The sequence below is a fragment of the Protomyctophum parallelum genome (genome assembly GCF_964188405.1).
Source record: "Protomyctophum parallelum genome assembly, chromosome: 18".
Taxonomy (NCBI): domain Eukaryota; kingdom Metazoa; phylum Chordata; class Actinopteri; order Myctophiformes; family Myctophidae; genus Protomyctophum; species Protomyctophum parallelum.
The window spans coordinates 21,061,750-21,077,551 of NC_139716.1; the positions used below are offsets into that span (position 1 = coordinate 21,061,750).

At 42.0% G+C, this 15,802-nt stretch overlaps 1 protein-coding gene across 10 annotated transcripts in view; it reads right to left on the reverse strand.

The window, feature by feature from the left end:
- The window catches only part of dysf (dysferlin, limb girdle muscular dystrophy 2B (autosomal recessive)), a 148,192-nt gene that overhangs the window by 79,149 nt on the left and 53,241 nt on the right, over positions 1–15,802 (reverse strand). For all 10 annotated transcript variants that reach the window (XM_083789304.1, XM_083789307.1, XM_083789312.1 and 7 more), the window contains 6 exons: positions 14,326–14,440; positions 11,737–11,842; positions 7,157–7,299; positions 3,858–4,031; positions 1,976–2,063; positions 598–675 (listed from right to left, as the gene is read on the reverse strand). In XM_083789304.1, coding sequence (XP_083645430.1) covers positions 598–675; positions 1,976–2,063; positions 3,858–4,031; positions 7,157–7,299; positions 11,737–11,842; positions 14,326–14,440 — 704 coding nt within the window. The remainder of the gene's footprint in view (positions 1–597; positions 676–1,975; positions 2,064–3,857; positions 4,032–7,156; positions 7,300–11,736; positions 11,843–14,325; positions 14,441–15,802) is intronic.

Here is a 15,802-nt window from a genome sequence, read left to right on the forward strand (position 1 = left end):
CAGACCTACAAGCTCGTAGCTTGTAGATCTGCTATTTTTCAATAGCTAAAGCATGACATAATGCTAACACCAAAAGGGGTCCCCGCCCAAAATGGAATTAGACGTATATGTTTATTTTTGGTAAATGAATGTCCTACAATGTACAGGACCTACATTATTGTTGCAAATTATCCATAACATGTCCAAAATAAGGACACCATGCATGCAGGTTGAAAGGTAAATATGTAACCAATGAAAAATAATTCACAAGAGCTTATATGAATAAAATATCACTGCATTACAAATTCCGTCCAAATACAAAAAGCATATCATGTTGGTCGTGGAATGATTTGCAAGCAAAACTTGGTTAAAGTGAATCACCTTAATCTCACTTCAAGACTTGAACAAGCGTTATTGGATACGCTATATGCATGTCTTGCTCATGTTTGAACTTGTTTTACTTGTATACCTTTTATCCTTTTTGTTGTGTTTGTCTTGGTTGAATAAAATAAAGGTTACATACATTGGAACAGGTTCCCGTAAAGTAACGACTTTGGACGTGCAAAGTTTCCACCCCACACAGTGACGGCAGCATTATATTGTTTTGGTGAACATTACCTGAGAAGCAGTCCTTGTCCATGGCCAACAGATCTCTGGCTTGATACAGGAAACAACGCAAATGGTACCTCGTACCGGCTAGAACACACAAACACAGAGAGAGAGAGTAGAGAGAGAGAGAGAGAGAGAGAGAGAGAGAGAGAGAGAGAGAGAGAGGGGACGGACGGACGGGGGGGGGGACAGAAAACAAAACCCTTGAGCAAACACATCATTATCTTGAGTAGCAACCATAAAAATGTCCTCATAAAAAGTGTCTAAAAGACAAAAAAAATAATAGAAACCCGGATTTAAACATTCAGCCCACCAATGCATGCGCGCACACACACACTCACTCACTCACTCCTTGTGAGGTCATCCAAAATGTAGGATGTTTCTTACAATTGTTTTAGATGTTTAACCAACAAACAGAGGACCTACAGCACAAGCTCACAATGCGTCGTTGCAACGCGAGCTTGTAGATCTGCTATTTCTGGTGTGTGTGTCACTTGTGCAGGCTAGCTACTTGCTACTTGTGCAGGCTAGCTACTTGTCAGTATGAATCAGGCATAACTCCAAGCCCAACTTTTAAACCTATAAATGTTCTTATCCTAATCTAATTCTAACCTTAAATCCTAATCCTAAACCCAACCTGAATATTGTCCTAATCGTAAACCTCTTCGGTCTAAAAAAATATGTGTTTTTAACCATAAAGAAAAGCAACCGTGACATCAATAAGGACCAGGACAAAAACTTCCTCATGATGTCCATTTCTCAAATTCTATTATAATTGTGGGTACATCTGGCCCTCACAAGTATACATAATACAAGTATGTAAGTGTACACACACACACACACACACACACACACAGTCATACTGTAGAGTGAGTGTGCAGGTCACGGTCTAGTTAGCGTACGTCTGGTTACCATTAGCGACTGCACACCGCACCGTTGCCATGGCAGCAACCTGTTGGCCCTGCCCACAAATTGGAAGCAGAGGATCCCTCCCAGAATGCACCACAGGTGGGCGACAGATGGCTGTGTGTGTGTGCGTGTGCGTGCGTGCGTGTACGTGTGTGTGTGTGAGACAGAGTAGCTGAGGTTATAAAGATGTCACCCTCATTTTGGAAGTGAAGACGTAACAGGGAGACGAGGTGAGAGGAGGAAGGAAAGGCAAGGAGGATGGAGAGAAGAAATGGAGGAGAGAGAGAGATGGAGAGAGAGACAAGGAGGGGATGAGGAGAGAGGAGGTGAAGAAGAGGAGGCGGCGAGGAAGTGGGGAAAAGGAGAGGAAAGACGGGGTGTAGTGTCTGACTGCACGTACAGTATGCATGCGGTTGTCTCTACTGTGTGTGTGTGTGTGTGTGTGTGTGTGTGGCTGCGTGCGTGCAAGTTGTCTTACTGTCAAAGAAACAGGAGATTGTTGGTCTGTTCACTCCAAACGTGGTGGTGACCGATTTATCGTCGGTCCTGTCTTCTACTATACTGCTCTGGAAGACAAAAACACACAGCTTATACTCTCCTCTCCTCTCCGGAAGAGGTATAGCCATGCAGTGTGAGTGATGTGAACAAAAAGACTAGCTTTATTACAGGTTAGGTTTGCTATAGCTTCGAAACGGGGTTTAGAATTTTCAAACTTCCAGATTATTTTCTTTTTGATATCACCGGGTTGTTTTTGTGTTTTGTTTTTCCCTTCCCCGTTCATTTGACAAGAAAGTGGAAAACGCAAGCTCACAACAACACATTGTGAGCTTGTAGATCACCTAGTTTGGGGCACAACTAAGTCCTATAACTTATCCTTTAGACTTTGTTTAGACAATGTTTTCCAGTCCAAGGACCCCTTATAGTGCGAGAGAGATGAAGCAGGGATCCCCCTATATAATTGTGTTGCAGACTAAAGTTTTTCCAACAATAGTTGTGCTGGACTCACGTTACTGTGAATTTTCAGACGTACTTGTACTTGGTCTGCTCCACCTACAGCTTTTAGATCGGCTATTTTCAGCTAATGTTCCCCCTCAGAAAAGGGATTAAGGGTTCAAATAATTAAATGTTCCTACAAAGATTTGTCGGCCACCCTGCAGTATCTCCGAGGGGGTCCCGTACTCTCTTTTGAAGACTCCTCATGCTTTAGAGAAAGCAGAGAGTTATAGCCAAAAGAAAGAAACGTTGGACTTGGACCCCATATCAGTGAAATATGCGGCGACAGAGAACTTGAATCCATGGAGGCCAGATGTGTTTGGTTGGAGCGCCGATCCGGAGGGACCGTAGAGCAGTGGTTTTCAACCCATTTCATATCAAGGTCCATTATTTATTCAGCATCTGAGCCACAGTCACAGATATATACATAGGTGGTGATAGGTTATCACCGGGCACACAGACCCATCTCTCTCTGTTACTATCAGACAAGTCTTTTCACTCTGGAGCTATCACCCCGTTCACCGATTGGTCTAGATAAGTTGGGTAAACCACAGGGAGGCGGGGTCAATCCTTAAGGACATCACCGCGAGTATGATGGCCTCAACTCTTATCACCGTTTTAGGTGATACGCTATCACCTAAAGCGGTGATAACCTATCACCAAAAGCTGGAGTATGTATGAGCCTTTAGCCTCTCAGACCAAAACCTGTATTAATGTCGTATAGGAGATACAACAGTCAAACGTTGATCAAAATAACATTCTTCTACATTCAAATGGACCCATATGGGTCCACCCGTATGGGTCCTTATTTCATAATATTTCACATGCACAAGTACTGTACTTAAGTACAATGTTGAGGTATTTCTACTTTTACTTCTACTCCAGTACATCTAGGGAGGCAAATATTGTACTTTTACTCCACTGCAATTATTTGAAAACTTCAGTTACTAGCTATACTTTTGAAAACTTGTGAAACGGGACATTCTGCGAAATCAATACTTTCAACTTTTGGTACTTTCACTCGAGTCAATTTAGAATTCCGGACTTTTCAGTTGTAACAGAGTAAATAAATGGTAAATGGTGCAATTACATAGATTGTGCATTACATTCACCCATTCACACACACATTCATACACCGATTGCGGTGGAAGCCATGCAAGGTATACCAACCAGCACATCGGGAGCAATTTGGGGTTCAGTGTCTTGCCCAAGGACACGGGATTCGACCCATGGATCATTGGACGACCTGCTCTACCTCTTGAGCCACAGTCGACCTATGAGTGTATTTCTACATCGCAGTATTGATACTTTTACTTGTGTATAACAAATGGGAGTAGTTTTTTGGGAGTACTTTCTTCACCACTGACCAGGGAACACTCCAGAGCAAAGATGGCAGCCGGCCCAGTCTTCTCCAGTGGCTCCATGCGATACCTCCACCTTCTCCTCCTGAAGGAGTCTGTCTTCCTCGGCTTCAGGTGGAACTTCCAGCCGAACAGGGAGGCGTACTCCCAGCCCTCTCTCTCTGCCTCGTCTGGACACTGCTATACGCACGCACACGTGCACGCACACACACACACACACGCACGCATGCACGCACGCACACGCACACGCACGCACACACACACGCACACGCTTCAGTATCTTCACCTCTCAAATAAATCTGGCCGCATCTTATTTCTCTGTATTGTGCTTAATATTGTTTGACATTTTATATGTCAGAGTTATAAACAAAATACAATGCACTTTTAAAGGTTCTAGGATACATAAAAAAGGCAATTATGACTGTCTCATCAACAGGCCACATTCTCATTTGTGTAGCTAGACCGCCATCTAGTGGCTGCAGAGAGTATTGTCACATATTCACACTCAACAGCTCTACATTTCTAGATCAATTACAGTGAAAACAAACGTTTTAAATGTCAAACGGATCGTGAAAAGCAAGTGAAGCCCAGCCTTCTCTGTTGACAGAGCAGCCGTTTATTGGTCTGGTGCAGACATTTTGACTATAACCTTGGTTCTAGCTCCGACATCTCAATGTCACTAAAAATCTAAGCTTCAGACCTCTCCCAAAATAAATTGATTTGACTACTTCTCGGCCTGAAGCCCTTGCCTATAATTCCAACACACTTTGCTAGTCTGGGATGGCAGGGTAGAAGACAGGGTTAAATACAAATGGGATTGTATTTAACCCATTCTGTACGGGAACCCCTTTTGATGTTTAAGCATTATGTTATACTTTAGCTATTGAAGAATAGCAGATCTACAAGCTCATAGCGCGGCACCTTTTTTGAGAACCACTGATACAGAAACATAAGGTTTTTCAGAAAACTGTCAGGATTTCGAAGACATTTTTTAAATTTCGACGTCAGGCCTAAATGGGTTAAGCCTTAATTTCAAGGTATTTAACCCATTCTGACCTGAGATCAGATTCATACGAGGTTTTCCACTGGAGACACACTGGTCTGATGAACCCATTCTGACCTGAGATCAGATTATAAAAATGTCAGTCGTTCTTCGATTTTTCAAAAATAGCAGACCTACAAGCTCGTATCGCGCCACTCGGTGGCGCGATATGAGCTTGTAGATCTGCTATTTTTCAATAGCTAAAGCATAACATGATGCTGACACCAAAATGGGTGCCCGTTCAGAATGGGTTAAGGGGCAGTGCCCGCAATACCCTCATACCTAAACTACTTCTCCAAAGTGCTAGTGACACCTACATCCACAACAGTCGAGGGAGCAACCATGATCTGGTAAAAGACAAATAATATAGAACAATCCTGGGAGCAGGCCCAGGCGGTGGCGTAACCGTCTGGGCACCTGACTGGAAATCCAGTCGCGGTGTGCCGCGGGTTCGACTCCCGAGCCCGACACGGCCTTTACTGCATGTCATCCCCCCATCTCTCTCCCGTTTTCTGTCGGCCTACTGTCTGTCCCTTCAAAAACCAATAAAAGGCGTAAGCCGCAAAAAAAAGAAAAACAATCCTGGGAGCATTCTCAATCTACTACTCCTGACATCCCATTTTGACCTGAGATCAGATTCTAAAAATGTCTTCTACATCGTGAAAAGGCTATGTTTCTATGTAAGTCGTTCTTCGATTTAAAAAAAAATAACAGATCTACAAGCTCGTAGCGCGCATAGATCTGCTATTTTTCAATAGCTAAAGCATAACATAATGCTAACACCAAAAGGGGTTCCCGCCCAAAATGAGTTAAAATATGTGAATCACTGGTTACTTTGAAAAACTGGCCTTCATCTATCTAGAGACCACGAGGGAAGCTAAATGTAAATTCCCATAGAATGGATGTGGCATTCTCTGTCGCCGTCTTTTCTGTGGGCCTATATAGTGTTTTGTATTGCTTGATTATTTATTTATTTATGCCATGTTGATTAATTGAATACATAATAGGACCAAGTCCTATGTATCTAAAAACAAACTTTTAGTTTGTACCTCGTGCCGTTTACATTTCTGACTAATAAAGTTAGTCTCTCCACTCATCTGTTCCTTCTCTCCACTCATCTGTTCCTTCTCTCCATTCATCTGTTCCTTCTCTCCACTCATCTGTTCCTTCTCTCCATTCATCTGTTCCTTCTCTCCACTCATCTGTTCCTTCTCTCCACTCATCTGTTCCTTCTCTCCACTCATCTGTTCCTTCTCTCCACTCATCTGTTCCTTCTCTCCACTCATCTGTTCCTTCTCTCCACTCATCTGTTCCTTGTCTCCACTCATCTGTTCCTTGTCTCCACTCATCTGTTCCTTCTCTCCACTCATCTGTTCCTTCTCTCCACTCATCTGTTCCTTCTCTCCACTCATCTGTTCCTTCTCTCCACTCATCTGTTCCTTCTCTCCACTCATCTGTTCCTTCTCTCCACTCATCTGTTCCTTCTCTCCACTCATCTGTTCCTTCTCTCCACTCATCTGTTCCTTCTCTCCACTCATCTGTTCCTTCTCTCCACTCATCTGTTCCTTCTCTCCATTCATCTGTTCCTTCTCTACACTCATCTGTTCCTTCTCTACACTCATCTGTTCCTTCTCTCCATTCATCTGTTCCTTGTCTCCATTCATCTGTTCCTTCTCTCCATTCATCTGTTCCTTGTCTCCATTCATCTGTTCCTTGTCTCCATTCATCTGTTCCTTGTCTCCACTCATCTGTTCCTTGTCTCCACTCATCTGTTCCTTCTCTCCACTCATCTGTTCCTTCTCTCCATTCATCTGTTCCTTGTCTCCATTCATCTGTTCCTTGTCTCCACTCATCTGTTCCTTGTCTCCACTCATCTGGTCCTTGTCTCCACTCATCTGTTCCTTCTCTCCACTCATCTGTTCCTTCTCTCCACTCATCTGTTCCTTCTCTCCACTCATCTGTTCCTTCTCTCCACTCATCTGTTCCTTCTCTCCACTCATCTGTTCCTTCTCTCCACTCATCTGTTCCTTGTCTCCACTCATCTGTTCCTTGTCTCCACTCATCTGTTCCTTGTCTCCACTCATCTGTTCCTTGTCTCCACTCATCTGTTCCTTGTCTCCACTCATCTGTTCCTTGTCTCCATTCATCTGTTCCTTCTCTCCATTCATCTGTTCCTTCTCTCCATTCATCTGTTCCTTCTCTCCATTCATCTGTTCCTTCTCTCCATTCATCTGTTCCTTCTCTCCACTCGTCCCATCCTCACCTTCTTGAGCGCCTCCATCCTCTGCTGGTCTCTGCGTCTCAGGCGGACCCACCGGCGCCTCCTGTTGGTGTGGTACATCTTCTCCGCGGGGACCCAGGACTTGGGCCGGCGATCCGGAGGGATGGGGATACCGTACTCCCAACCTGAGGAGATGCAGGGAGGGAGGAGAGAGGGGGGGGAGGAGGGGAGAGAGGAAACGGATAAAAGAGAAATGCATAGATTAAGAGAGAGGTCAGAGAGCGAGGGAGTTCGATGAGGGAAAGATAATAATAATATCTGGGATATATATAGGCCTATAGCGCTTTTCATAAGTACTCAAAGACACTTTACGTGTGGAGGCCAGGGGGAGAGACCATAACTTTATCAGCGAGAAAAAAACCGAATAACAGATGAGAATTAAAAGCAACAAAACAGTGTACAGGTAACAAGTTAAAATGAGGGTTGTCCCGATCAGATCGGGTGATCGGAAAGCGGGGCCGATCACGTCATTTTCAAATGATCGGAATCAGATCGGGAGCCAAAAGACGTGATCGGGGACATCTCTAGTATCAATATTATATATACTAGCCCTTACCTGTTGTGAAATACTTGCCCTGGGTGCGTTTTCAAATTTTTTATTCACTAATAAATGCATTATTAATTTATAATTTGTTAAATGTGACCAGTGCCAACAAAACATGCCTCATGTCGCCAGAATGAACATGCCTTAAATCAATAAATAAACTCGTTTTTTTTATTTATGTGATTTTCTTTTTTTTTCATATTTATACAGTTTGAATGTTGAAGAAGGTTTTCATTCAAACAGATTGTTCATTTGGGCAAATGAAATGTATACATTTATACGTCAAAGTGGGCTTGTTTTTTAACAAGTTTCTGGGGGCAGAAGAGCGCAGTTCCGAGATTTGCATGTTGTTTACGATTGGTCCTGGAATCTCTTTGTCCTCAGGTTTCACGCTCTGATCACCGCCCATTAGCGTGCTTGTATTTGTAAACACAGAAGTATTCTACATGGCTATAGTAGTATGGAGGAGCATTTGGGTTAGACTTTACAGAAAATAAACAAAACCACGTATAGCTACTCGCTGAAATACACTTCCCAGCTTGGAGTCTTTCACCAACAAACAACAGGCTAGAAGCTAGCTAGCCTAGTTAGCTAGCCGTCTGTGTCGTGTGTTAAAGAGCAAAGAGATCACACGTCTTTTCTTTTAATCACAACTCGCTCATTTCTTGCTCATTTAAAAAAAGGTTATATACTATGTAAACTATGAAATGCAGGCTTTCATTTGGTATATAGAACGTTTGTGTAGGCCGTCTCTAAAAAACGGTATCAATTGAAAAGGAAATGTCGGAAAATCGCTTTATTTTTTTCCTCGCGCACCCAGCAAAGAGCCAAGATCACACGTCTTTTCTTTTAATCACAACTCGCTCATTTCTTGCTCATTTAAAAAAAGGTTATATACTATGTAAACTATGAAATGCAGGCTTTCATTTGGTATATAGAACGTGGAAAAAGGGCTTCGTTAAGACCTCCATATTATTATGGTCAATGCTAGAGATGCGCCGATCGATCGGCCACCGATCATGATCGGCCGATCATGCCTGTATCGGATCGGATCGGATTCTCAAAATAAATCAAAATTGCCGATCAAAACAGACAGTGGGACAGTGGAAAGTCTCCTTTAAGGGGGCGCCTGTTTTTGCAGCTCCAGTCGCTGTTGAGAGCTTGTAGATCCGTCTGTTTGCAGCGCAACGGACAAGCAGATGCAAGCCAAGCTATTAGCTTGGCTTGTTAGCTTGAAGCTAACATCACAACCACTGGCTGGTGACAGTGTTTTTAGCCACAGCAACATGTAGCCTGCCCAGTGCCCAAGTCTCCTCCTCCCCAGAGAAGTCTTGCCTCCCCGCACCGTCGGAGGCTGGGAGTGCCGGCCCCATGCTGCTGCTGATCCACACAGGCTCTCATGGCATCGCGTCCTGCCTGTTTCTGCAGCGCAGTTCGCTACGCGTTGAGAGCTTGTAGATCTGTCTATTTTTGCAGCGCTGGTGTCGGGGTTCATTCACGTTGTCAATAAAAAAATTACTTAGATTAAAGGCGGAGATGAAGTTCAATCAGTGGGTTGAATCAGTAGCTACACGCTAATCTAAGCACTAAGCTAACGATCAGCGAGCCTATACAGTATACAAGTGCTAACACTAGCAGCCTGCTTTTTATTTTAGTCTGTACAGTGAAATGTTCAGTTGTCTGTGTCCGTGCACTGAACATGTACGGTATGTTATTATTATTATATTTTTGTATTTGATGAAAGAAGAAAGCTACAGTTTACTCTCCAAGTTGTCTCCAAGACAGTGGTTCCCAAACCTTTTCACGTCAAGGACCCCCAAATTGACACTGATCAGCCCACGGACCCCCATTTGAAAAGATATGCCAGGGACCCCCATAAGAAGATTGTAGCAGTGATTCTCAAATTTCTCCACCAGTTTAATTTCAAGGACCCACAGTTTGACTACGAACCCCCATTTAATGCCACTTCTATCTCTGAGACCCCAATTTATATTGTAAAATCAATGTTAACCCTAACGGGTCCATTTGGTTCCAAACTATCCTTTTAGCTGGGGACCCCCTGGAACTCCCTCAAGGACCCCTGGGGGTCCACGGACCCCACTTTGGGAACCACTGCATTTTGAGTCTCTACAGTTTACTCTGTAACCTCCAAGTTGTCTCTAAGAGAGTCTAGAGTGAAATATTGCACGTTGCCTCAGCTTGCAAAAAAACTTTCTCATCTCCTAATTTTTATACTTACAATGTCAATGATGTGTAAGAAGAGTACAGTAGAAAATACAGTATGTATATATGCTACACAATGGAAAAAAATATGGATTTCACAACGCTGATGATCGGTAATATCGGCAATATCGGTATCGGCCTATACTGTTTCCAGTGAACGGTGATCGGTGATCTGCCCCAAAAAACCTGATCGGAGCATCTCTAGTCAATGCCCGTGTGAAAGGTGGGAGTGATTATTATATATATTATTATATATATTATTTTAATATATCCATATCATGATAATTTTATTAGACTGGATACTGTCTAACTAGACCTGGGCCTAACTCCCCTGAAAATCGTACCTTTTTTGGGTACGAAGAACAACCTTTCTTTGCTTACTAAAAATCCTATTATCTTGAGCGCTTTTGAAGCATGGCAGGAATCTCATAAATTATTGGGGATAGATACATCTCTAATGAGAAAGACCCCATTATGGGAAAACCCTAATATTCCTTACCCCATAGCTGATGGTGTATTGCAGAGATGGGTTAATAATGGAATCAGGACTGTGGGTGATTTATACAGCAACAATGTAGTATCAAACTTTCAACAATTATCAGCCAAGTTTAATTTACGTAACCATGACCTCTTTAAATATCTTCAAATTAGACATTGGATTCAAGCAAAATCTATAGATTTCCCGAATATTCCGGAAAAATCCCCCCTGGAGGATCACATGTTTTGTACTCTTATCACCTCAACTAAAGGATTAACTTCCTCCATATATGGTATTCTAAACAATAATTTACCAATTTACAATACATTGAACATTAAACATAAATGGGAGACAGACTTGGGATGCACCTATGATGATGTGGATTGGGAGATAATTTTAGAGAGAGCTCAGAGGTTTCTGGTTTCCACCAAACAGACAGATGCAATTTAACATTTTTCACAGAACTTACTTTACTCCGCTCAGGTTACGCAAGATTGACAGAAGCATTTCCCCTATGTGCCAAAGATGTAAGATAACAGAAGGCTGCCTATTACATATGTTATGGAACTGCCCACTTTTAATTGATTATTGGAAGTTCATCTTGTCTACCGTCTCTGATATCATAGAGGTTGAAATACCACATGATCCAAGAATTTGGTTACTGGGTGACGTTACATTGATCAACACAAATTTCAACAAAGCATACTTTGTGTTACTCGCCAGTACAGCTGCGAAGAAAATCATCTTGGTTAATTGGAAATCTGAAAAATCACCTTCACAGAGACACTGGCTGAATGAGCTTTCATCATACTGTACCCCTGAAAAGATACTGTACAATGTAAGAAGAAGGCCTGCTACTTTTGAAAAAATATGGGGCAGGTTCTTTGAGGTTCTACCTTCAATATCTCCTCTGGGTTGATTTAGTTTGAGTTTTTATTTATATTGTTATTTTCATGTATTTCATGTATGTCAACTTGGAAAGGCTAGTCTAAACAGGTGGGTTTTCAGTGCGGTTTTGAAGGTATGTGTTCTGATATATGTTTGGGGAGTGTATTCCAGAGAGAGAAAGAGATATCATAAGATGAAATATAAATTGGTTAGCAATATTTTAAACCAAGCTGAAATATAATCGGTTAGCAATATTTAAACCAAGCAAATTAAGACATTTAAGACATGAATTAGACGCACGCACGCATGCGCACACACACACACACACACACACACACACACACACACACACACACACACACACACACACGTGGCATGTGTGATAACACCTTTGTGACAACCATAGGTTTAAGTACATCAGGTTCATACCTTGGTCGTCCACTGCTCTGTTGAGATCTTCACTCCACTCCACCTCCTCCCACACCCATCCTGGAGGACACTCCACCTCGTCCTTAGGCACTGCCTTCTCTCCGTTCTAACACACACACACACACACACACACACACACACACACACACACACACACACACACACACACAGTGTGAACAGTGTATACCTGCTGCTATGCTCAGTCACCTTATGTCTAAACCACATGTACATACTGGGCAGGATGGATAAACCACTGTACGTGCAAATATAGAAAGTAGAGCAGTACCACATCGGTGTAACCCTCACTAGAACATAGATATACAGAATGTAGAACAGCACCACATCGGTGTAACCCTCACTAGAACATAGATATACAGAATGTAGAACAGTACCACATCAGTGTAACCCTCACTAGAACATAGATATACAGAATGTAGAACAGTACCACATCGGTGTAACCCTCATTAGAACATAGATATACAGAATGTAGAACAGTAGCACATCGGTGTAACCCTCATTAGAACATAGATATACAGAATGTAGAGCAGTACCACATCGGTGTAACCCTCAATAGAACATAGATATACAGAATGTAGAACAGTACCACATCGGTGTAACCCTCACTAGAACATAGATATACAGAATGTAGAACAGTACCACATCGGTGTAACCCTCACTAGAACACAGATATACAGAATGTAGAACAGTACCACATCGGTGTAACCCTCATTAGAACATAGGTATACAGAATGTAGAACAGTACCACATCGGTGTAACCCTCACTAGAACATAGATATACAGAAAGTAGAGCAGTACCACATCGGTGTAACCCTCACTAGAACATAGATATACAGAAAGTAGAGCAGTACCACATCGGTGTAACCCTCACTAGAACATAGATATACAGAAAGTAGAGCAGTAGTAATAGGGATGTGTAAATGTGTCCAAAATGAAAATCGATTTGTATAATTCAATATTAACGATTAATCGATTAATCGTTTTTTGGGGGGGGGGATTTCTTTTTAATAAAAAAAATAAAAAAATAAATAAAACATTTTTTTTTTTTTTTAATGAACCCTACAAAACAAATCTTCCCCCCAAGGGGTACCTAAGTCAAAAAAGTTTGGGAACCCCTGATGTAGTTGATTAACAATAATTGTAACTCTTGAGAGTTAATAAGGGTCCATTTGGTTACTAACTCCATCTTTTAAATGAGGACCACTGGTGGTCCCTGGACCACTGTTGATCCAATTGATCACCATAGCAACCCCAGCCTAGGCCTGATTAGGTACATTCCCAACACCTGCTAAATCCTCCAAACCTGTATCTTGATTGGAATCAATCTCCACTCACACTCCTCTCAGTCATGCAGCTACACAGACACATCCCAGACACACTTTGGTAGGCCTATAGCCGTGTCCTGTTTGGATGACAATATTGCCTTTCCAACAGATTTTCATTTAAAAAAACAGAAAAAAAAAAAAAAAAAAAAAAAAAAACGATTATCGATTATTAATTTTCATAATCGATTTCGGGTCCTATCAACGATAATCGATTAATCGGACCCATCCCTAAGCAGTACCACATCGGTGTAACCCTCACTAGAACATAGATATACAGAATGTAGAACAGTACCACATCGGTGTAACCCTCATTATAACATAGATATACAGAATGTAGAACAGTACCACATCGGTGTAACCCTCATTAGAACATAGATATACAGAAAGTAGAGCAGTACCACATCGGTGTAACCCTCATTATAACATAGATATACAGAATGTAGAACAGTACCACATCGGTGTAACCCTCACTAGAACATAGATATACAGAATGTAGAACAGTACCACATCGGTGTAACCCTCACTAGAACATAGATATACAGAATGTAGAACAGTACCACATCGGTGTAACCCTCATTAGAACATAGATATACAGAATGTAGAACAGTACCACATCGGTGTAACCCTCACTAGAACACAGATATACAGAATGTAGAACAGTACCACATCAGTGTAACCCTCACTAGAACATAGATATACAGAATGTAGAACAGTACCACATCGGTGTAACCCTCATTAGAACATAGATATACAGAATGTAGAACAGTACCACATCGGTGTAACCCTCACTAGAACATAGATATACAGAATGTAGAACAGTACCACATCAGTGTAAGCCTCACTAGAACATAGATATACAGAATGTAGAACAGTACCACATCGGTGTAACCCTCACTAGAACATAGATATACAGAATGTAGAACAGTACCACATCGGTGTAACCCTCATTAGAACATAGATATACAGAATGTAGAACAGTACCACATCAGTGTAACCCTCATTATAACATAGATATACAGAATGTAGAACAGTACCACATCGGTGTAACCCTCACTAGAACATAGATATACAGAATGTAGAACAGTACCACATCGGTGTAACCCTCATTAGAACATAGATATACAGAATGTAGAGCAGTACCACATCGGTGTAACCCTCATTAGAACATAGATATACAGAATGTAGAACAGTACCACATCGGTGTAACCCTCATTAGAACATAGATATACAGAATGTAGAGCAGTACCACATCGGTGTAACCCTCGGGCATGGCGATCCACAGTCCTCCTGGGAGTCTCATCTGGTTCTCAAACACCTCCTCCGTAAAGGTCATGTGACCTGCATCCACTTCGTACAGCATCCTGGGAGGCGCGCACGTGACACACACACACACACACACACACACACACACACACACACACACACACACACACACACACACACACACACACACACACACACACACACACACTTAAAGATAGAGTACCATGATCACCCCCCCCCAAAAAAAAACAAAAAAACAAAAAAACATGATCATCAGATACTATGATTGTACTAGGAAGATATAAAAAAAAAGTACAGAAATGTTTTTATGTGGCCACACACACCAGTTCATTAAGTATACCTGGTTTTCACCTCAGCACCACCCACCTGAACTTAACCCATTTTGACCTGAGATCAGATTAAAAAAATGTCTTCTACATCCTGACAGTTTTCTGAAAAAGATATGTTTCTGTGTCAGTCTGTTCTCCGCCGGTACCCTGAGGTCAGTGTTTCTGTGTCATGTTTCTGTGTCAGTCAATAGCTAAAGCGCAACGTAATGCTAACACCAAAAGGGGTTCCCGCCCAGAATGGGTGCCCTAACGACACCAAAGGGTTGCCATACAACTCCTTGGGTCCAAACGGTTGCAAGGAGTTGCATGGTGACCCTTTGGGGTGGTTTGGGGCCGTTGAATTCAACCAGTTGAAACATGTGGGGCGACGTGCGTCAACGTGCAACAGGACATAATATCACACCGCTGGGACAACGCTACAACCGTCGCGACCCTTTGGTGTGGTTAGGGCTTAAGGCCACAGCTGTTGTTGTATGATAATGGGGGAGGGGTTAGGGTTATGATGTCACAAACAATGGTGTATTTCTGATTGGGCCTTTTGACAGGAGGAAACCAAAAATACACATGGAAGACATTTGAATGTGCTAACCACCTGGGATACCTGGGGGTCTATTAGAGTAGTGTTAACTCCATATAGATTAGACACATTCAAAACAGAAAAAATACAAAAATCACGGCACTCCATCTTTAACACACATCAACCTCTTTGACATCATGTGTCTGTCTCTTTGAGATCAATTACATCATTTAATATCTTCAAGGCTTCTTTGCTTGTAGACCTGAAACCCATTTGTACTTGTTTTTGATTTTTGGAGAGAGGTGTGTACTTTATTACTTGATTATTCTTTTTAGCTTTATCTTTATCTTTATTTTTTATTATTTTCATTATCATCACTATTAGTATTTTGTTAGGTGTTTTAGTGCAGTTGCTTCTGGTCTTGATGTAGTGTTTGAGTGGTTTGGAGAGCATCTATGTTTTGTTGATGTTCTAAGTGTATTGTCCTGTGTCGACGTGTTTAATGTATTGTGTTGTCTATGTACTGTATTCATTGTGTTGTGCCTGAGGACCCCCTCTAAAACGAGATGATACATCTCAAGGGGCTATCCTCT